The sequence below is a fragment of the Gambusia affinis genome, linkage group LG22 (genome assembly GCF_019740435.1).
Source record: "Gambusia affinis linkage group LG22, SWU_Gaff_1.0, whole genome shotgun sequence".
NCBI classification, from domain to species: Eukaryota; Metazoa; Chordata; class Actinopteri; order Cyprinodontiformes; family Poeciliidae; genus Gambusia; species Gambusia affinis.
In genome coordinates, this window is record NC_057889.1 from 2,406,974 (window position 1) to 2,429,750 (window position 22,777).

At 35.6% G+C, this 22,777-nt stretch overlaps 4 protein-coding genes and 1 long non-coding RNA gene across 8 annotated transcripts; all 5 read left to right on the forward strand.

Annotated features, from left to right (window-relative positions):
• Positions 1-1,189: 1,189 nt before the first annotated feature.
• Positions 1,190-2,017, forward strand: LOC122825449. The gene is made up of 4 exons (XR_006369644.1): positions 1,190-1,317; positions 1,570-1,665; positions 1,745-1,776; positions 1,896-2,017. It is a non-coding gene; the product is annotated as an uncharacterized LOC122825449 (long non-coding RNA).
• A 2,051-nt stretch (positions 2,018-4,068) lies between these two features.
• Positions 4,069-6,187, forward strand: LOC122825229. The gene is made up of 5 exons (XM_044106465.1): positions 4,069-4,105; positions 4,218-4,532; positions 4,646-4,936; positions 5,192-5,298; positions 5,606-6,187. Exons 1-5 carry the CDS (start codon positions 4,069-4,071, stop codon positions 5,654-5,656), a joined length of 801 nt encoding a protein of 266 aa, XP_043962400.1. The 3' UTR covers positions 5,657-6,187.
• Positions 6,188-7,831: 1,644 nt separating this feature from the next.
• On the forward strand, positions 7,832-11,779 carry LOC122825107. Of its 4 annotated transcripts, none has more exons than XM_044106193.1 (8): positions 7,832-7,889; positions 8,005-8,316; positions 8,439-8,741; positions 9,258-9,347; positions 9,581-9,609; positions 9,932-9,991; positions 10,115-10,183; positions 10,901-11,779. In XM_044106193.1, exons 1-8 carry the CDS (start codon positions 7,853-7,855, stop codon positions 11,000-11,002), a joined length of 1,002 nt encoding a protein of 333 aa, XP_043962128.1. In that variant the 5' UTR covers positions 7,832-7,852; the 3' UTR covers positions 11,003-11,779. The 4 variants fall into 4 exon arrangements, with proteins under 4 accessions (XP_043962128.1, XP_043962127.1, XP_043962130.1 ...); XM_044106192.1 differs by having other exon boundaries at positions 7,835-7,889; positions 8,002-8,316; XM_044106195.1 differs by having other exon boundaries at positions 7,835-7,889; positions 8,002-8,316; positions 9,935-9,991.
• A 3,605-nt stretch (positions 11,780-15,384) lies between these two features.
• LOC122825843 lies at positions 15,385-17,770 on the forward strand. Its single transcript, XM_044107426.1, has 6 exons — positions 15,385-15,463; positions 15,550-15,879; positions 15,986-16,432; positions 16,516-16,611; positions 17,294-17,316; positions 17,447-17,770. Exons 1-6 carry the CDS (start codon positions 15,385-15,387, stop codon positions 17,531-17,533), a joined length of 1,062 nt encoding a protein of 353 aa, XP_043963361.1. The 3' UTR covers positions 17,534-17,770.
• A 997-nt stretch (positions 17,771-18,767) lies between these two features.
• LOC122825844 lies at positions 18,768-22,769 on the forward strand. The gene is made up of 7 exons (XM_044107427.1): positions 18,768-19,011; positions 19,105-19,383; positions 19,694-19,783; positions 19,971-19,999; positions 20,563-20,621; positions 22,301-22,517; positions 22,734-22,769. Exons 1-6 carry the CDS (start codon positions 18,768-18,770, stop codon positions 22,302-22,304), a joined length of 705 nt encoding a protein of 234 aa, XP_043963362.1. The 3' UTR covers positions 22,305-22,517; positions 22,734-22,769.
• Positions 22,770-22,777: the final 8 nt, after the last annotated feature.

Here is a 22,777-nt window from a genome sequence, read left to right on the forward strand (position 1 = left end):
TTCTTGCTTCTTCCACTACAATCATAAATGCTTAGAAACTTCCCTTATTCCTAGTGATTAAAATATAACTTAAAAAGTGACCTAGCTTTTTATATTAATCAGATAAACTTGATTAATCTCTTTAGTTTTGCAACATTTTCTTTATTTCATCAATTTATGGCTGCTCAGATTCCTGCTGACAACTTTGTTGTGGATTTTATGTTTTGATTCTCAGATTCAAGTTCTGCAACTACTTCCAAAAATGTGCCTATGCCAACAAACCAGAGAGCAAGATCTAAACCGAAAACTGAAACATCAGCGACAAAACCTGCAGGACAAACGCCTGAGATCTTCACAAACAATCCGACCACAGGTAGCCACCAACTCATCCTCATCACTGTAAATTATACACTTTATATGTCAAATTATTTGGTTTATTACATTGAAAGTACCGGTTAATACATAATATATTGTTAGATCTTCTGGATTAATGATTTCTATAATGTTTTGGACTTTAAATAATCCAAACACTAAGTACAAATAACATCATGTGGATGTTATTTTCATTCACTTCTGTCAACAGCCATCATGAGGTCACTTCTGTCCTTCCTCATTGTCCAAACCGGAGACGACGTTACTTTGCCCACTGGAAACGGGTTCAACCAGAAGAACGGTGAAGGTTCCACCTGGATCTTCAGTGATCCTGAATTCAAGGAATCGGTGGTGCTAGTGGACAGTGGACGGTTAAAGGACATCGCAGAAACTAAACTGAACAGACTGTTTATGTCTGCCGACTGTTCCCTGGTTATTAAGAACGTCTCTGTTCAGGATGTCGGTTCTTACACCAGCAGAACTTTCTTCCTAGATCAACTCCAAGGACCCGACTTCCAAATTTATGTTTTTATCATAAACTGTGAGTATTACTTATTATTTTTACTTTGATGTGAGCTTATTAATAAGTGGTCTGTAATTATTTTTGTACTGTGATCAGTCCACCATGATACCATTGCAGCTCATTTGCTGAATGCTCTTTCATTATATCCCTCCCTGCACCAGTCAGTGAACAGGAGGAAGATGATCGAGTCACTCTGTTCTGCTCCATGTTGGGATTTGGACACTGTATTCACTCAGTAAGGTGGATGTTTGAGGGGGAAGAGGAAATGACATCAGAGGTGGAGATATCAACAAGTTTCTGCTCCTCCAATGTGACTTTTACCACAACCAACCCTGAACAGAAGTCAGAGGTTTACAAGTCACTGAAGTGTGAAGTGGTGAATCTGTACACAGACGAAGTCCGGCTGTTTGTGTTCAGGCCTCAGTTCTCTGGGGAAAAATCAGGTATGAATCTGCATTCCTAAGTTTCACATCCGTCTTTACAGAAATACATTTTTCACAGCTAAATTTCAGCCTGACATTTAGATGCATTTACAATACAAATATACACACATTTTAGTTACGTAGACAGCGCTTATTTTAAGGATTCACATAGTCATTTTGCCATAATGCTTTAATTTTGTAATGTTTAAAGTTTAATCTGAATGTTCAGAGTGGAAATGTCAGTTTCTAAGAATATTTTGTTACTGTTTTCAGACGTTGTATATTTGATGAGATGCATCGTTGTATCTATCAGTTTGGCAGCTCTCATCATTTCTGTTGTTAGAGTGGAAATCTGGGCAAAAACTGAAGGTGAGAAGATTTTATGACGTGTTTTGAGTTTTTGGGTTGAGGCTGAACTAAAGTTGAGGTTTTTTTTTACTCTTTTCAGAAAACAAAATAAAGATTCCTGGGATTGTGGAGGTAAATCTGGAACAACAAAGTATTAAAACAACAAAAGCTGCTAAAAGACATTTAACTGTTAGTGATTTTCCAAAGTAGAGCCTCAGTTTTCCAAACATTGATATTTAGTTTTTTTACAGAGTGATGAAGATGAAGATGAAGAAATGGTGATCTATGAGGAAATTGGAGATTTTTGTTCTTCTGTGCTGCCGAAACAATGAACAACTTTAACACCAACTCCCCAGAAAATACCCAAAGTCTCATCTATGTGGTCAAAATCATCTTTATATATTTACTGAAAGTACAGTTATTCAAAACTGAACATTTATTCATTTCAAAGTGTGAATTATTAGCAGTAACATCATGTTTATTGTTTATCACATTATTTCTGCTTCTGCTAAAGATTCTAAACAATTTAGAAAGATTTCATACAGATTTATAATAAATAGATTTTCTTGTTATTTACCCAAATAATCAATTTCTGGATCTTCTTTTAGTTTGTGAGCATGTGAGCAGTAATATTTTATTATAGTGCAATGTGGGAACTTTTTAGTTAATTTTTTTTATCATTGCTATGCAGGTGATGTTTGTTTCTTATTTAAGGTATTTCTAACCTACAGATGCTGCAGGATAATTTAAACTCTTGGTCCCGTTCTTAAGTTTTCTCATGTGACTCCATTTGATTTTTCATTTGCATCAGATTCTGGTTTTGATTTTTAAAGCTTCGCATGAACATTGTTGCACATATGTCTGCAGCAATCTCAGATTTCTGATGTTATATGATCAGTGGCTCCTTGATAAGTAGAGTGCTGGACTAAAAACTAAAGGAGAGTTCTCGTATCATAAAAATCATATTTTTAAAAGTCCTGCTTTGTTTATTTTAAGTGTTGGTTTGGTTTAGAAGCTCTTCTCCACCATAGCAACTTTCTGAACGTGATCATGTTGATGCAAAAATCCTTTCAACTGCACAGCATCCAAAAGGGAATGACTGTCCTGACATGCAATGTCTTAACTAAAAAAATCAGATTGCATACAGAGTAATTCCACAGATTCTCACTTGGACCTGAGTCTGGATGCTGATTGGCTCATTCCAGCTCCAGTATGCTTACATCTCCTGACTAATCAGATGCAGTTGTACAGTCTTCAGATTAGGGTGGAAGTTCATATTAAAGCAGGACAATGTTTTGCATTCCTGAAGTATCTGCAACGCAAAGCTGTTTAAATCCAAAGAAAACATTCCAACAGCTTGATTTTGAAACCCTGAACCTTTATTTAAATTACACTAAACCCTTAAATCCTCCTTTACTGTCTTTATTACAACTTTGATGCTGTTTATATTGGAACCTCAGCAGCTTCAGACTGCAAAAACCTCTGCTGATTCTGACGAAAATATAATTATTGTAAGATGAAATGTAACCACTAGATGGCGCAAATATCCTGTTAATATTGAGTTCTGTTAATATTACATTACAATCAACATAAGGATTAAGCTCTGACAAATCAAAAGTAGAAATTTAAAGGCTGCTCCATTTTAACTGGTCAAGTTCTAAAATGGAAATATGAATAACTCAAATAAGTTTGAGAAAACAAATTACCCAAGCAAAGTGGGAGACAAGAATCACAGAGAACAATGGAGATTAAATGCTGGGGGAGTAAAAAAGGTTGTAGGTTTTTTACTGGGAACAATCATCAAGAAGGAACATGAAAAGATCAACCAGGAAATGCAGAAGCTGTGTGGAGTCAAGATTCATCATCTGAGCATGAAGCTGTAATCCTGAAACTGGAAACATGGATGCAGCTCCTCAGACTGGATGAGACTCCAGAAAGAGAAGAGTGCAGTCCTAAAAACAGCTAACAAACAGCTAACATACTGAGCAAAACCCTAAAACTCCCAGGCAGCTGATAGAAAGTTCATGCTGCAAAAGAGTGGAAACGTTTTTCTCTTTATCAGATCAAAGAAAAATAAACAGCCGATATATTCTGTTGAGTCCAGCTGACATGTGAAACTGACACATCTCTAACCTCAAACATGACCATATTTCTGTCCCTTATTCTTCATATATAAAATTGAACGTTTGACACATTAAAACTAGAAAACAGTGATATTACTGATGTCCTCAGTTACTAAAATAACAAAATTGAGTTAAAAATGTTTTAAAAAATTTACTCAAACAAGCCCTGATGTGAGTCAAAAGTTGAACTGATGAGGAAGTGACACGGTGCAAACAGCCTGCAACGTTTTCAGCTTTAAGAGGAAACCACTGATAGTCTCTGAATCATTTGTTCACACGATGAGGCAGAGAGGAGATCAAAATGTATTTACAGCTGTTGCTGATGATTACAGTTACAGGTAAGTAAACCTTTAACAACAACATTACAAAGCTGTATTTATATTTATTAATACATTAATCAATGTTTTGTGTGTTCAGTTTTTTCCTCTTTCTGTCTTGTTCTCTGAACAGCAGCTGCAGAGCAACGACCACCTGACTTCCTGGTCAGAGTTGGTGATGAAGTGACTTTGCCTTGTAAAGACGTGACTGATGGTCAGAATAAATGTGACAGAACAACTTGGATCTTCATCCGTTCAATGCCAACAGTGACGCTGTTTGAAGTTGGGAAGATTAATTTAACTGTATCAGACAGACTGAGTGTTACTGTTAACTGCTCTCTGGTCATAAAGAAGGTCATCATGGAGGATGTTGGTCGTTACACCTGCAGGCGGTTAACATCAGGACAACAAGGACCAAACTCCTCTGTTCATCTAGCTGTTGTTCTCAGTGAGTATTTACATGTTTTCTGCTCAAACTATTCTGTTGCAGCACATTGAAATGATAGAGTTATGGTGATCTAACTTCTTCCGTTTTTCTCTGAACTTCTCCGTCTTCACCAGTGACTGAACAGAAGATCAGTAATTCATTCGTCTTAAGCTGCTCTGTGATGGATTATGAAATCCAGAAACACACAGTGGAGTGGCTGTATGAGGGGGAAGGAGAAACATCCTCACATATAAAATCATCACTGCCCATCTATTGTTCTACTGTGGTGCTGACAACTTCCCTTCATCAAAACTCAACATTTTTTAGCTCTACAAAATGTAACGTCACAAATATCTCAACTAAAGAAGTTCAGCTGTTCACCTTCAGCCACCAGTCAACAGATCAGAAAACAGATCAGAAAACAGGTGAGTGAATAATGGACAATCCAAACTGAGAACATCTGTATACACTTCACAAATCTCACAACAAAACCACTTTCATGCATTGTTGAAGCTTCTTCTCATCGTCTTTTCTCTGAAAATTATATAATAGCAATCAAGTAATGAAAAAATCCAAAAATAATGACAAGGAGATTATATTTCTCATACGGTGATCAGTACTTGGATTTTGGTGCTGTTAGTACATTTTGTCTCATTTAATCCAAATCTTTGTATTTTCAGGTTTTCTACATGTGTTGTACGTACTGAGATGCATTGTTGTGTCTGTGGGTTTGGCAGCTCTCCTTACATCTGTTATCACAGTCAACATGAAGACAAAAAACCAAACGGTGAGAACATTCACAGACGAAACATTTACACATGAAACAGGCTGGGAAACCAGGATTTTTACAGCTAAAGTGACCATAAAGTTAGTTCTGTGTCATTAACAAAGAAAATGCAGATGAATGTGAACACCAGATGAAGATTATGAATGTAAATAAAAAAACCTGGTTAAAATGTTACAACATATTACAACTAACGAAGCAAATCAGGAAGTTATGGGAGGAATTAAAACACCATATTATTGATTCTTTATTGTTGTAGTGAGAATTGGGAGAAATTTAAGAGGAATATTAAACATTTTGTTTTCAGCAGAGACACATGGATGATAATGAAGATACATTCATGGAGGAAAACAGAGAATAATTCTGCTGCTGTCAGATTCTGATCAACAGGAATCAGTTCAACTGAAGGAAACCAACAGTTAGATTTAGATTTTAAATAAAGGAAAACAGTTTCATTAAATATCTGTGCAGGTTGTGAAGTTGGATAAGAATATGTTTATAAATAAACGCATCAGTTGTTTTTGTTGTGAAGTAACTCCAGCCAGTAGAGAGCGCTGTTGGACCTTCAGCTCCCATCACGACATCACAACCTCTATGTAAGCTATGTTTCAAAACAAATTCAGCCGTTTCATATTTTGACGTTTATTTTTATATTTATGATGTTTATGATTCATTTTTTATGCAGTTTTCCCAAATTGCTGGCCTTTATTTTGACGCACAGAAAAGAAAACAACCTGCTGCTTTGTTCTCTTTGGAAATTTTTCCCTTTCACAGTTAAGTGAGCTGGAGATTTTTCCAAATATTTTCTGTGATAATCCAAAAAATATGTAATTTCAAAAGAAAAACAGTTGATATAAATGTGTTGTTGCTCTGCAGAATTCAAAATAAAACTTGGCCGATAATAAACAATATTTAGCATGAGGTTTTGTTCAAGTGTCAGTTATGCAGTGAAGAACTGGGGGGAGGTTAAAAGAAGCAGAGAAGATCTTGTTCTTTTGCACATGTGGGTCAGTTTAGAACTGCAAACAATTTGTACTGAAGTCAGATTTAGGCAACATTTTAAAAGTAACTTGATGGACCATACAAAGAAAAAGATTTCAGAAAGAGTCGAGTTTGAGCATCAAGACCTGCAGGGTGAACGTCGCCTCTGTGTCTTTTGCAACCCTTCTTGCAGATGGTAGAGTCATGTAGAAAAAGCTTCCTGTCATTTTCTCAGGGCGATGCTCCAACAAACCAAGAGGTGAAAGGTTAACCAGGTACTTCCTAGCAAGCCTGACTGCAGGAGGTGTGTCACATATTAGACTGGATAACCAATAGTGGACGATGCTCTACTACTTGAGTAAAGTACTGATACTCATGGTCAAATCTTGCTCAACTACAAGTAAAAGTAACTCATTCAAATGTTTACACATGTAGAACCACTGTGTCCACCACCAACATCCCCAAAAAAGGAAAAAAAAAAACTTCTTATCCCCCAAACAGCAACACTGGTAACTAGAAGCAATGCCATATTTAACATATAAGCTGCAAACATGGAGCTAAGATCTGGTCATGTGTGCGCTGGTTTCTCCATTGTTGAGTTCAAATGTTTAAATAAAAGTGGGAGCTCAGCTCGGCACACTTAACGAGGATGACAGAGCGCCAAATCCAAGGTGTGAGCAGCGACTGTGATTGGCTCTCCTTCTTGTGGCCAATTGCATTTCAGTAAAGAAAAACAGCAGCAGGAGACTATAAACCATGCAGAACCAAAAGAAATGAATAACAACAAGCATCCTGGAAATGTAATGGAATTGAAAGTCAGAAGATTCCCAAAAAATGAATACTGAAGGAAAGATACTAAGAAAATCCTCTTAAGTATAACACTCTAGTAAATGTACTCTGTTATTGTCCACTACTGTGGTGCTGCCAACTGCACCATGTGCAGAACCTGAGAAACTCTGTGCTTCTTGCAACCCTTCTTGCAGATGGCAGTCTGATGTGGAAGAAACTTCCTGACAAAGGGGGTGAAGGGTTAACCTGGTACCTGGCAGCAAGCTGCTCCAGGGGAATGACTGATAAATAACTAGTAGTCTAACTTAGAAAACTCATCTGAGATAAAGAAACCACTTTAAAACAAAAAGGTCAGAAATAATGAGAAATAAATATTTATTTATATCACTTTATCATGAAAAGAAGCAGCAACCAGATGATGTGCTTCTGTTCTCACATTCTGAGAGGCTGAACTCAGATGAAACTAACACCTCCAACCTCAGACACGCCCACATTTCTGTTTTTCTGTTGTTCTTTGATACACAAAGGTTTATACTTGAGACACATGGAAACAAATCAAAGTGTTAGATGAATACACAATGAGATGTTCATAGTTTTTAGAACAAGCTAGAAATTAAAAGTTCCAAAAAAAATTATATGGAAGCAACTCCCATTATGCCAAACAAAAATATTATGTCATGAGGAAGTGACACAGTGCAAACAGCCTGCAACGTTTTCAGCTTTAAGAGGAAACCACTGATAGTCTCTGAATCATTTGTTCACACGACGAGGCAGAGAGGAGATCAAAATGTATTTACAGCTGTTGCTGATGATTACAGTTACAGGTAAGTAAACCTTTAACAACAACATTACAAAGCTGTATTAATATTTATTAATACATTAATCAATGTTTTGTGTGTTCAGTTTTTTCCTCTTTCTGTCTTGTTCTCTGAACAGCAGCTGCAGAGCAACGACCACCTGACTTCCTGGTCAGAGTTGGTGATGAAGTGACTTTGCCTTGTAAAGACGTGACTGATGGTCAGAATAAATGTGAAGGAACAACTTGGATCTTCATCCGTTCAATGCCAACAGTGACGCTGTTTGAAGCTGGGAAGATTAATTCAACTGTATCAGACAGACTGAGTGTTACTGTTAACTGCTCTCTGGTCATAAAGAAGGTCATCATGGAGGATGTTGGTCGTTACACCTGCAGGCGGTTAACGTCAGGACAACAAGGACCAAACTCCTCTGTTCATCTAGCTGTTGTTCTCAGTGAGTATTTACATGTTTTCTGCTCAAACTATTCTGTGTGTTGTTAGAGCAACACACTGAAACAGTAAAGTTTTTCAGATCATCTAACTTTTTATGTCTCTGAACTTCTCCGTCTTCACCAGTGACTGAACAGAAGATCAATAATTCATTCGTCTTAAACTGCTCTGTGATGGATTATGAAATCCAGAAACACACAGTGGAGTGGCTGTATGAGGGGGAAGGAGAAACATCCTCAGAAATAAAATCATCACTGCCCATCTATCGTTCTACTGTGGTGCTGACAACTTCCCTTCATCAAAACCCAACATTTTTTAGTTCTACAAAATGTAACGTCACAAATATCTCAACTAAAGAAGTTCAGCTGTTCACCTTCAGCCACCAGTCAACAGATCAGAAAACAGATCAGAAAACAGATCAGAAAACAGGTGAGTGCATAATGAACTTATTTTTAAATGTCAAAATCTGTGCTTCTTCTTTAACTTCTGTAGATTACTGTGTTTTCCAATAATGGAACATTAATTTAGGTTGTTGCTGTTGTAACATAGACAGAAACTCCACACTAAAACATAATACGTAACCGATTACATAAAATTAGCACAAAAAAAAACAAAACACAAAATAATAAAGCAAATAGGCCCAGCATGATAATCACAGACATTAACCTTACCAAAAGGTTTTTTTGTAATCATAAGCGGTTTGTATCTTAGCCACTTATGAAGGTCAGTGTCGAAGGCTGACTGAGTGGAGGTTTGAACCAGCAACTCACAGCTTACACCTTCACCCCACAAGAAAGAATCAAATTTCAAAAACTATAACAATCCCCAAAACAACTTTTTTGAAGAATCAAACTCCCAGTGGAAACTTTCTCTTCATCTTTCTGGTTTCCTCAGTTTGAGAAATGTTTTGCAGTTCAACCTGTTTGACATAAACTCTCTTTCCAGGTTGGACTTGGTGGCATATTGTTGTTTTTGTGGCTTCAACAGGCGTCTTAATAATCATTCTGCTGTTCATCAAATGGAAGAAAACTAAAGGTCAGAACATTCACAGATTAATCTTTTAATCGTTCTAAATGTACATGACTGAACCATTTTACTGTTTTATCTTACAATAACAGAAGACAAAGACTTTGTCATAAACTTAGAACAAAGTGCTTGAAATGAACAGAAGATTGTTATGATCCACAATAGAACATATCTTCTGAATCTGGTGATTATTAAGGAACAGAACTGATAATTTTATGAATTCACCTCCTTTGTTTTTTCAGGAAGTGAAATCAAGAAGGAAGAAAACACGGTGAGTTTGCATCAACGCTTTAGGTTTTGCACTACATCTCTGTAGAGAGTCATAGTGATAATAAACCTACTAAAGTTTTGTGTCCAAGTTAGTAGTTGTAGGATTGACCAGTTCAGTGCAACGTGGACAAGTTTTCATATGTTTCTCTAGTAAAGCGTCATGCTGGTTGTGTTTATTATCAACTTGTTTATTGTTGGAAACAAATTGCTTGACAAATTGATTTGACAAGAATAATGCTCACATAATTAGCATTCATTAATGTATGTATACTGATAATGAATCAAGGTCTTATATTCACATGCTGGTTTTTCCACATTTTCAGCAGGAACCGATCTTACAACCTGAAGTCACAGTTTTGAATCCAGAAACCAGAGAAGCTATGGTAAAAACACAGTAAAACCAGTTCAAACTGGTGTTAATTCTCTTTGAACTGTTTGAGTGAAAGACGCTTTTGAATCTGAGTTACAGATTAGTTTAAACTCGATCCACTGTTTTGTGCTTGCAGGTTGAATCTGAGGGTTGTGTGTACTACGCCTCAGTCTGCTACACCAATAAGGCCAAGAGGAAAACACACGTGAGTGATTTATTTTAGTATTGGTCATTTTAAACATAAATCACAATTTTTTAAAGTGCTGCCTAATGAATGTACATTATGGCATAAAAAGGTTCGGAACAGCCTTTTAATGACAGACAGACTGTTACTGAAACCAGCCACCTTAAAACAAATGTGAGAGTCTTCTGCTAGCAAACGAAATGACTTGTGGTTTTTTACCAAAGACAAAAAAGAAATCCTTCAACCGCTAAAACCTGATGCCACTCCATTTCTGTTTACGCTACATGAAGCAGGAAGTTGAGCTCATTGCCTTCTTCAGAGCTATTTGTGTTTCCCTCAGTAGCGCCACCACAGGCGAGGAGGGGAACAGGTTTTTCAACTAGTTTTGATCGTTTGAAACAGTGCAGTGTGAAACCAACCACAACAGCTGAAAATGTAATAAATGTTATAATTGTGGTCCCAATGAAACTGGACTATCAGGAGTGAAAACACCTTAATTACTCTACCTGCTGATCATGTGCTTGTTTCTAGCATTTTTAAAAACTTTACAGGGACTAAAGGGATTGTTTTGTTAGTACAATCGTAGCAATATTTAGTGATCAGGAATACTGTCTAACTGCAATATTTGTTTCAAGTCTGTTTGTTTAGAACTGAAATCAAAACAGGGACGGTGGGTTCCTGAAGTAGTCCCTGGTTGCCCCTCTGGCTAAATGTAATGTTTTCTTGTTCATTTTTTAGGTTAATTCCTCCGTGGACAACTCTTCTCCTGAAGATGTCGCTCCTCAAGACGCAATCTACGCCATAGTCAAAAAAACAAAAACACATGATGTTACTGCCTGAAACTGTTCTTAAAATATTTGGATTTGGTTTTCCAAAAAAAGTTAGCTTTGATCAAATTTTAACCAAAAACTAAACTAGAGCTAGTATCAGCATTTCACTGGCCTGGCCATTGCCCTGCAGTGCATTTCTACTCTATTCTCATCTCCCTTCAATGTTCAGTCTGTGATTTCTCTCATTGAAGTGGATTCCTCTAGTACAACTTTTATCAGGCTAATCAGTGAACAGAAGGAAAAGTTCGCACCTTTGATGTTGATTTTCTGCACTGTTTTATAATTGCAGTTTGCCTTAAGTGTTAGCAATAGCAGGAACTTAACGAACTTAGGCAACTTAGCAAGTTACAATTTAAACAACGCATAAGTTGTATTTAGAGCCACTGTAATAAATCAATATTTATGAGGAGTTTTATCAAGTGGAGTTACTCATTGTAACTTGTTTTTATTTATAGCCTTAAATTTTTGTAAAGTTGTAGCATAGATTATACCTGTGGCAGTGAACCAAGCTCATATCTAAACATTTAAATTTTAGTTTGATTTTTTTGGGTCTCAGTAGTTTGCTCACTGAGAAAAACACGTTTGAGCATCACCACTCACTAGTCATTCTTGGCCTTGCAGATAGAAGACATTAAAAACTTTTTAAACCACATTTTCGAAACATCAAAGTGAAACTAACTGAGGACTTTCAGACACGGTGCTCAAAGTTTGATTGGTTGTTGGACTTAATGAGTTCGCGTACCACAGATTCTGGTCAGAATGGCTCTCATGAAACCCAGGAAGAGCGAGTTGCTACTCTCAAGTAGAAAGAGTTGATCTAAAGTTTTTGTTTTATGTGTTGTAAACAATATTTTAACAATATTTTTGTAATCTTTTCCATCCTGAAATAAATGAAACATTTGTTAGATTGAGTTGGTGATCTACGTCTGTCTGTCTAATGCAGAGCTTCTCAATTCCACTCCTCAGGCCCCCCTGCCCTGCATGTTTTCGGTGTTTCCCTGCTGCTACACACCTGGATTGAATCTATGAGTGATTAACAGGCTTCTACTTGATGCCTGTAGAACAGGTAATGCAATCATTTGGATCAGCTGCTCTGAAATAGGGGCACATCTAAAACATGCAGAGCAGGGGGGCCTGAGGACTGGAATTGAGAAGCTCTGGTCTAATGGAACGTTTTGTAAATTTTTTTCAGCAAGTGGTTTGCATGCATTATTTTAACTGTGAAGCAAAATTGTTTCAACCACAGCTAAGCTAGACCAGAGCTAATAATGCAACGCCCACATTCATGTAGCTTGAACAGAAGAAACCACTTTTTCTACCACACACCTACATCCGCTCACACAAACTTTAATCATATAAAATCTCTCTTAAATTCATGCACAAGGCCAAACAACTCAAAATATGTTTAATCCAAGCAGGTTGCAAATATGCATTTTCATTTTTTATATAATTACCATTTATAACTTTAAAATGCTTAAAGCATAGAGAACTATTGAGACAGCAGAGTCACGAGGAAGTGACCGCTTACACAACTCGAGGCCCATCTCTACTCAGACTTACTGTTCAGTGAACGTGATAAAAGACACGGAACAATTATTGAACTGTGCTGTATAGATAATAATAATAATAATAATAATAATAATAATAATAATGATAATAATAATAATAATAATAATAATAATAATAATAATGTGTAAAATAATAGATAAGAACAAATTGCATGCACTTCGATATGAGTGGTAATGTGACTCAAGAGAATATAAAGTTAACAGTCTCACTGGTGCGCTTCATGGTTTAGACTTCTTAGTAAACAGGATTTCAGATATTACAGACTTCAAAAGCAGAGTTAAGTTTGAAAACATTTTTCATCACTAAGTAAAAACAAACATTTATTGAAAGTCTAATACAGCAAAGGGCGGAGCAAATATAAAGGAATAAAAGTCATAATGAGGAAGTAAGAGCTGACTAACCACAGAAAGAGCACCGTGTTTATAGAAAACCACTTTACAGATCCATCTGTTGATATTTGAAACAGGAAATTAATAGTTAATTCTGACTGACTCATAGTCCTGCAAGTTCTGCACAAATGATTACTTTATTGTAGTTATTAATAAACAAAGTTTTTAAACCTAACATATGGTGATGGCCAACATGAGTGTGGTGGAAATTTAGAGTCGGGAAACATTTGAATTGAAGTGTAAGAGATTAACTCGACTTGTAAGCCCAGTGGATAAGGAAGAAAAATAAAATATGCTGTAAAATTTAACAGCTTTAAAATTTAAATATTCATAAAAAATCCAAAGTAATAGGACCTTGAACAAATGCACAGAGAGTAAATAAACTTATTTAGCATTTGAAAATGTTACAACTTTGAATTAGGAGCTGTTAAAATGACACCTGGTGGTGGAGAATAATAATTGCATACCATGAAATTCAATTAAACAAATCAAGAAATTACTCGAAAATTTCAGGAATTGATTAAAACTTTAAGCGTTTTGATTCATTTTCAAGGTATTCTTGGGCAAAATGAATACACACTGAGAGTAAACAAAGCTTATTTAATATTAAAATTGTTCATCACTGAATAGGCAGGCGTTAAAATTTAAGGACGACAGCCCCCTCTGGTGGTGGATTATAATAATTACTTTGTACGAAATTAAAGAATAATGACATAAGCTCTAAAATGTTGTAAATTTCCGAAAATCATAGAAAGTTTTTGAAGTATTTCAAAAGATGTTCTGGTACAAATTAAAAAAATTCACAAAGAGGGTAAATAAAACTTACTATTTTAAAATTGTAAATGATATCTATAAATCAAAAGCTGAATTACACCCCCACCTGGTGGTCAACAATAATAATTACACTGTGAAACATAAATGAGCTGCAAATTCTGTTTTGTCCCTAATACTTAGAAGATATTTAAACATATAAACTCTAAACTTTACAAACCATAACAATCAGAAACTTATAGAAATTACAAAGTTCTAAAAATAAATTATGATGTTGGACATATATTTACAATGCACATTAAGCATCCTTCCCCTGCCTTCCCCAGATTGCCCCACCAGACTAGTGGCAGCAGCAATTAGCAAACTGGTGGAGCTGCATCTCTGCTGAACTTATTGTAAAAACTACAACACTCCTAAAAACGGTTGTAACTGGCACCAATGGAGAAGAAGTGTCATGATGACGTACTGAAGTTGGACAGAGCAAAAGTTCTTAAAGAGACAGATGACAGATCTGAAGTCCATCATTTCCCCCAATGGTCTCGTGTTGCTGCTGATACTTTCCTTAGCAACCCGTCACCTGCAGCAACTCGCTCATGCTATGTCTGATGGGTGAACTGTGTTCTGTGTCGTCGTTCATTGGTTGGACTGGTTGACTCTTTTGTACAGAGATGATTTCCTGACCTGAGTGTTTCTAAATAAACATTTTTTCAGAAAAAATATTATGTCTCAGTAAAAGATGTATTCTTTTCAGGTTTGAAAGTCTACCCTTTCTGAAATTCAAGAATTTGTAATCAGAAAACCCACCAAAACCCCAACATTTTCATAGTAACTTAAGGTAACTTGTTTGTGCTATGAAAAAAATACATGATACATGTAGCATAAACCAGCCTGTCGAGGCGGTGACCGAAGGCGGCGACACGGAGCAGATTTCAGGCTGAGCAGTGGGTGACACTGTGACTGATCACAACAGAAAATGGAAACTAGAACTCCTCTGCACTTAAAACTAAAAATAACGTCTCATTTATTCTTCCGGCTGTTACCAGGTGGAATAAAAAGTAGCTTTTCAGTTTCATAGAAATTTGAAACCTTCTGAGGAAAAAACTTAGAGAGAAATTTGTTGGTGTGTTGGTTAATTTATGTGATGCTTCTTAATAATCACAGATTAAATCAAATATTTTGTAAAATTTACTTTATCTCATATTTCAACGATATTAAAAACTTTTGTCTTTTGTCTTGCAGATTTTTGTAACTACACTATTAACAACTTTTTATTTTCTGTTTTATTTAGACAGAGTGGAAAACCTGCAGCTGCTGGTACTGAGTCTCGAAACTAACACTTTGTTAACCACTCCTGCATCTAGAAGTTGACTGAGAGCCTCTAATGCAGCTGGACATTAAACTGATCCAAATAAAACATCAACAAAACAAAACAAAAGCATTACAATGATAACACTTAAACATACCCTAAAAACTATTAGATAAATAATTACAATGAAAATGTCAGACTTTTGGTTCAAAACATGAAATAAATATTTATTAAAGTGTCAGAGGTGAGTCACAAAGTGTGAAGCACAAAGTGTGAACTGCGAGGAAGTAACGCCTCACAAACCACACTGCACATGTTTCCTTCTTCCTGATGAAGCCATTTTAACTTTATCTGACCATGACAATAGAGCAGAAAACAATGATTCGATTCGGGTCGATTATTGGACCTTTTTTGATGGTACTGTTTCATTTTCCAGGTATGAATCGTTTTGATTCACTACAGTATTTCTGTCTGATGTGTTTGTGACTCTTGAAAGTATTTATTGTGGATTTTTTTTTTCAGCAGCAGCAGAGGGGCAAACTTCATCCTTCTTCACCGTCCAGGCAGGTGACAAAATAACTTTGTCTTGTGAAAATATAAGAAAAGATCTGAAAAACTGTGACAGGACGACATGGACGTACAGAAACTTCATGCAGGAAGGAACCATCTTTGAAAACGGGCAGATTAAAAAAGATGCAACAACTGATTCCAGTAGACTGAGTTTAACAGCGGACTGCTCTTTGGTCATAAAGAAGATCACACTTCAGGACGCTGGGCTTTATACCTGCAAACAAAACCTGCTGGCAAATCAAGATTCACAAGAGTCTCTGGTTGATGTGTCTGTTATTAAAGGCGAGTGTTTCCATATAAAAAACATGCTTGCTATTTCAACATAAAGATAGCAATAATAACTTGGATGTATTCTCTTTTTTCCTCTCTACATGTGGCTCTTTTGCAGTGAGTGAACCGGAGTTTAATGATGATGTTAGCTTGCACTGCTCTTTACAGGAACATAAGTACTGCACTCACACAGTAGAGTGGGTGTATGACCAGAAGATGCCCTCAGGTGTGAAGGTATTATTATTTTCCTGCCGGGCCACTGTGACATTTACAACATCTCTCCTCAGTCAGAAGTCAAACATTTATGAGTTACTGAAATGCAAAGTGACAGCTAAAACTGGAGAGGTTCAGCTGTTCGGCTTCAGGCCTCAGTCCTTAGATGAGGAAGATGGAGAAAAAGATGCAGCAACCACAGCAAAAACAACAACAACCACAGCAACTTTACTGGCAACAAGAAAACCAACAATCGCTATAGCAACAGCAGTGGATCTGCCTTCATTCAGCAGGAAATGGACGCGTATCGAAGGCAACGCAACAGACAACAGGAAGTATTCAAAGCAACAAGGTGATATCTTCCATTCCAAAACATTTCTTTAAATGAATGTAGTCATTCTGTTCTGATGCACTCTTTTTTAATTATTATTTCAGATTTCATCTATTCTTTAAGATGCATCATTGTGTCTGTGGGTTTGGCAGCTCTCCTAATGTTGGTTGTTGCAGTCAACAAGTGGGCAAAAACTAAAGGTAAGAACATTTAAATGTGCTGCAGACTAACAGTGTTGTAGAGGGCCGCTCTGGGTTAACACGGTGCGTTCCTAACTGTCCGATCCGATACACTCCAGGTCACTTCGTATTAGTTGTTGCAATCATCATTTTATTCCACTTGACTGCCATACTTCAGACTGACTCATACTGACCAGGATAAACCGTACAATGGTGCCAACAATAAGCGACATTACAGCACGGTCAACAGAAATTACAACCACCACCGGCGGACCCTCTTCCTCATACATACAAATGGCTCCCATTCAAACCTTAGTGACGGCCACGCCCACCTCCTGCCACATCAGTAACTGCTTATTTCAATCATATGGCTCTTACAACATTCACACGTTACGTTTTTATACTTCCATCCATCCATTGTATGTACAGATCTTTTTTATTTGAATAAAATCCATCTGTTGTGAGTATACAGTCATTAAAAATACAACAATGTTGTAAACACATCACGCATATTAAGCCTTCCTATATTAGTGGGCAGAAGACAAAAGCAAGAATTTGTTTTAAAATAATGTATTTCATGGCTGTAGCTGGTGTGGTGGTAAAGTATAACTATTTCTGATAACATGATAACATAACATATGCCTTTAAGTTTGATTTTTATGCTGGAAACTGAACATTATTTTCTCTTCTGATTATATCTCAGAACGCAGAACACAACTGGAACAAGTGAGTTATGCAATCAACAGTAATTTTCTCATTTATTTATACAAAATGTTGCCTATTTTGTGTTGAAATAGTAATAAAGTAGGAGGTATATCTATAAAACATTAACACAAATTGTGCTGTTTTGTTTCAGAAGGAGCCAAATAAAGAAGATGAAAACATTAAAGAGCCCAAACTCAACCTGAACACAACTCCCTGTAGGATTCGGACCAACAACTGAAGGATCACAGTCAGAGGACTGAAAAACAACGTATTCAGGAGAGAGTTTCCACCACCGGTTGGATTCTCACTGGGAATGTGGAGTTAAACCCAAACGCCCAGTGGTGCATCATAACTAGAAACAGATCGCTTTCCAGAGAATCCATTTGAACCGTCACTGCTCACTAGAGCCCTCTAGTGGAAGAAAAGCATAAAGACTCATTGTGTATGTTGTGCACTGTTATATTAATTAAATATACTTTTTTTTGGTAAAATATTCTTGAATAAAATTGAAGGTTTATTCACCAGATCTGTAAATGTTTAATTGAAGAGGATGCCTTTGAACTCTTATGGTTTCACACATTGAGAAGAAAACGGCTGCTGAGTTTCCATAACGTCACACATGTTGAAGTTTATATCCTAAAAAAAAAGAGTCCACCAGACCAAATAAAGTGATGCTACTGTTGAAACTCTTAGATCATCTCTGGTAGAGACAGAAACTAACACCTCCAACAGCATCCTGTATCTCATGACGTTTAATGTCAAATTTATCCTGGTGTGTGAAGCAGAAAAGCTTTTATTCATAGATTTGGCTGCTTAGTGAAACTAACACCTCACTGACCACAGATAAAGTCATAGAGTGGTTTTTGAGATATATTAGTTTGTATGAAAAAAACCCAAAGCTGGACAACAAAATAAACTTAATCAAAGAGAGGACTGCAGTTTTTAAAATAAAATAAAAAATATATATATATATATATATATATATGTATTTTATTTTATTTTATTTGCAGAGAGATAAAAAAAAAGAAACAACAAACAAAAGGAACAAACAAAGTTCAGACGTTGGGACAGAGAGTGAAGTCATGATGAGGAAGAAACGCCTCCAACCACACAGATCCTCATATTTCACCTCTTGCCTCTTTAACCTCTCAGTCATTTCTGATTGTCTGCAAGAGAGACAGAGAGGAGCAATGATCACTGCTGGAGAGAAACAAACTTCTTTATTTGTAACGCTGATGCTTTACTTAACAGGTAAGAATATTACATGCAATTTTAAAAAATAATTTAAAACAGTTTTATACTTAACTAAAACTAAATATGGTTCCTTATCTGAGACACTCGTGTTTATTGAGACTTGGCTATTTTTCATTTCATAATCTTTTTTTTTCTCAGCAGCAGCAGCTGGTCAAACTCAGTACTCAGCAGTCAAAGTTGGGGATGAAGTCACTTTGCCTTGCAGAAATGTGATCTACATGAGATATGACTGTGACAGCATCACATGGATCTTCAATAATAACAGCAGAACATCAACACTGTTTGAAAATGAACAGATTCATAAAGATGCAGCAGCAAAATCAGACAGACTGAGAGTTACATCAGACTATTCTCTGGTTATAGAGAAAGTCTCAGTGGAGGATGTTGGTCAGTACACCTGCAGACAGTGTATAAACGGACAACAAAGATCAAACTCTGTTAATATTCTGTCTGTTATTCAAAGTAAGTATTTATATCATGTTTATCAGAACAAACTGTCCAACCACAAACTAAAACATAACCAGAAAAATGACAAAGCTATTTTTTTGTTTTCAGTGGTTCAACAGAAACAGAAAGATAAAATCATCCTAACCTGCTCTGTGATGGATTATAATGACTGCAGACACACAGTGAAGTGGCTGAATGAAGGTAGAGAGGAAATGTTGTCAGACATGAAGGAATCGTATCAGTCCTGCTCTGATACTGTAACGATTCCAACATCTGACAGAAACTGGAAGGAAAACTCTGAAATATTAAAGTGTAAAGTTACAAATAGTTACAGTAACGAAGTGCAGCTGTTTGACTTCAGGATTCAGTTCTCTGGTGGAAAAACAGGTGAGAATATTTTTATCAACTCAGTTTCAAAATAATTGTTTAGCACATTTCAGCGGCAAGGGATTTCAAAGTGCTTTACATCAAATCGAACACAAAAACACAATGCAACATTAATCATTGAACAAATGGACATTTATTGCAATAAATTCAACTACAAATGTCAATTTCTCAAAACATTCAGGTAGAAACTGAATCTCTTAAAATTCAAAGCCTCAATATTTCATCAATATTTCATCAATATTTCATCAATATTTCATCAATATTTCATCAATATTTCATAGTTTATGTGAGACAATATTTCTTCTGTCAGGATGGGTTTGGTTGTTCGTTATCCGTCCTCTGTGTTTGGCAGTGATGATAGGAACTGTTCTGGTGATCAACAGATGGACGAAAACTAAAGGTGAAAACTTTTTTCTTCATTGAAAATTCATCTTGATGGTGTAAATATTTGAACAATTGCAGTAAAAAATAGTAGAAATGATCATGCTGTTATTTTACATAAACAAATCAACACAAGTCATTATTCCTGTACATGATGACAAGAAAATGGAGAAATTAGGTTTTCAAAATGTTCTTCCTCTTTTCAGGAAATAAAACAATAGAAGAAGAAAGTAAAGTAAGTAGATGGCTGAATCACTACCATGTTATCTCAATAGAAAAGTCAGAATTTAATTGAAGAATGAAATATATCCTCAGATATATGTTTGAATGGATAAAATGTTAGTTATTGAAATGATGCATTATTATCTAACTAATAATTAGTGTAGTTATGTGCTCCATATTTACTCAAACTACTGATGAAGACACTTTAATATCTTCAGCTAATCTCTGAAAATTTAGGAAAATTAAAAAATAAAATCCTGAGAACTTTATTCACTTTTCTATTAGAATAATTTACTCATTTAAAGTACTGACTAAATGATCTGATGGTCTAAATTTAAGTGCAGCAAAAACTAATTTCACCCTAAAAGGTATTAAAGACAAAGTTCAGACAAACTCAGCAACAAGCCTAAAGTTACAAAAAGATTTAAACTAAGTTAATTGTTGAATGTAATGCCCTGATGTACAAAAATAAATCTTCTTCAGAGGGACAAGCTAACAAGCTAAACTGAATGAAATGAAGTTTAGACTGGAGAGTTTTGGTATCAGAGACGTTATTTATTTGTTTTCTGTGTGCAGACTGAGGATGAGGAAGATCTCACACCAAAGAGAACAAAAAGACCCAGAAACAAACCAGAGTGAATTCATCACTTTAATGTTTCTTTACCTTATTATGTCACTACTATCTGCTCCTTTATGCTTTTATCATGTAAAGTATTTTAAAATCTGTTGTTGATGAAAATGTACCTTGCTTTGCTTAAACAGAACAGAGGATTATTCTTATTAATGATGAAACTTAAGCTGTTCTAGTTTTATTCTGGGTCTTTTATGCAACATTCTGTCTGTTATAGAAAAACATGCAAGAGTTTAGTTTTCATTTATGTTTCAGATATTTACCAGCTAAAATATTTACAGTGAAAAATGTTCAAGTTTAAAGCTATTTACTACATAGATTTTTAAATTTGTGAACTAACAGTAAAAGTGCAAAATAAATTTATGTGAGACAGGAAGTGCCATAATTTTGATTTATTTTAATCCTATTTTTCTGTATTTTCTTTGTAATGTTTTAGATTCCTGGCTTCTTCTGCTACCGTCAATCAAGACAGGCAAAACTGTAACATTAGTGAATAAGTGACATTAGATTGTTTAATAAATCAGATGAATTATTTTCAGGTTAAAGAAGAAACATGAAAACAGTTTTAATCCAGATTAATCTGACTGGTAGCAGATCGTTTTCCAGAGAATCAGTTTGAATCATCGCTGCTCATGATTTTCTACTGGAGAAAAACAAAAGACTCATTGTGTATGTTGTACAGTTTTATTAATTAAATATAACCTTTTATGTCAAATGTATCTGAATAAAATTAAAGATTCATGAACTTTCTCTGTAAATTATTTATTGGAGATGATGTATGTTCTTCTATGCTTGAACATTGTGGTATGAATATCTCTGAACTGTTGTGGTTTCACACTTTGAGAAGAAAATGGCTGCTGCTGGTTCCCATAACGTCACACATGTTAAAGTTTAAATGTTAATAATGCACCAGAGTAAAACCTGCTGCTAAAGTTGAAACTCTTAGATCATCTCTGGTAGAGACAGAAACTAACACCTCATGAAACATCTTGTTTCTCATGATCATTAATGTCTAAATTTATCCTGATATGAGTGACAAACAAAACGTCACCAGTTTCCCATTAACTCTCTACAGATCTAAATGTTTTCTTCCTAAATGTTGAGCTATATACTAAAATTTTGATCCAATGGGAAAGTTTAGTCTAGAACTGTTTAAAAACAAGACTTATGAATATGCAAATACTAATCTGTCATATGTTTTCTGTCTCTGGAGGGATGATCTGATTGGCTCGTTTAAATTGAGGAGGCGGGGTTTTAAAGAGATGATGTGTCTCTTCTTTTTCACCTCTCTGTCAAATCGAGCTACAACAGATACAAGCAATAAACTGATGATCAGAAAATTTTAATTCTGATCTGCAGTAGCTCAGACAATTAAAGAAAGTTAAGGCTGCATTATGTATAACTACTCAAAGATCTTTTAGAGAAATATCTAAAAAATTAAAGTTTTAATTCGTAGTTATACTAACTATCTAAACCCTCAAAGCATCAGATTCTATTCATGGCTTTGTCTGCTTAGTGAAACTAACACCTCACTTACCACAGATACAAAAACCAGAAAGTCTTGGAGTTGCTTTTAAAATATATTAATATTAATATGCATGCAAAAAAAATAACATAAAACCAGAAAATAAAATATTTGCACAGATAATTGAGTGTTATGACTGAAGTGTTTTGTGTTTTTAGGTGATCTGAAAAGAACAAAGTTCAGACGTTTGGACAGAGAGTGAAGTCATGATGAGGAGGAAACGCCTCCAACCACACAGATCCTCATATTTCACCTCTTGCCTCTTTAACCTCTCAGTCATTTCTGATTGTCTGCAAGAGAGACAGAGAGGAGCAATGATCACTGCTGGAGAGAAACAAACTTCTTTATTTGTAACGCTGATGCTTTACTTAACAGGTAAGAATATTACATGCAATTTTTAAATTATTTAAAACAGTTTTATATTTAACTAAAACTAAATATGGTTCCTTATCTGACACACTCGTGTTTATTGAGACTTGGCAGCTGATCGTTGAATGATTCACTGAATAATGGATCTAAAATGATTCTCACAATAATAAGGAGCACAAAATATATTTATATTGTTTAATTTTCTGATCTTTTTTTATTCAGCAGCAGCAGCTGGTCAAATTCAATACTCAGCCGTCAAAGTTGGG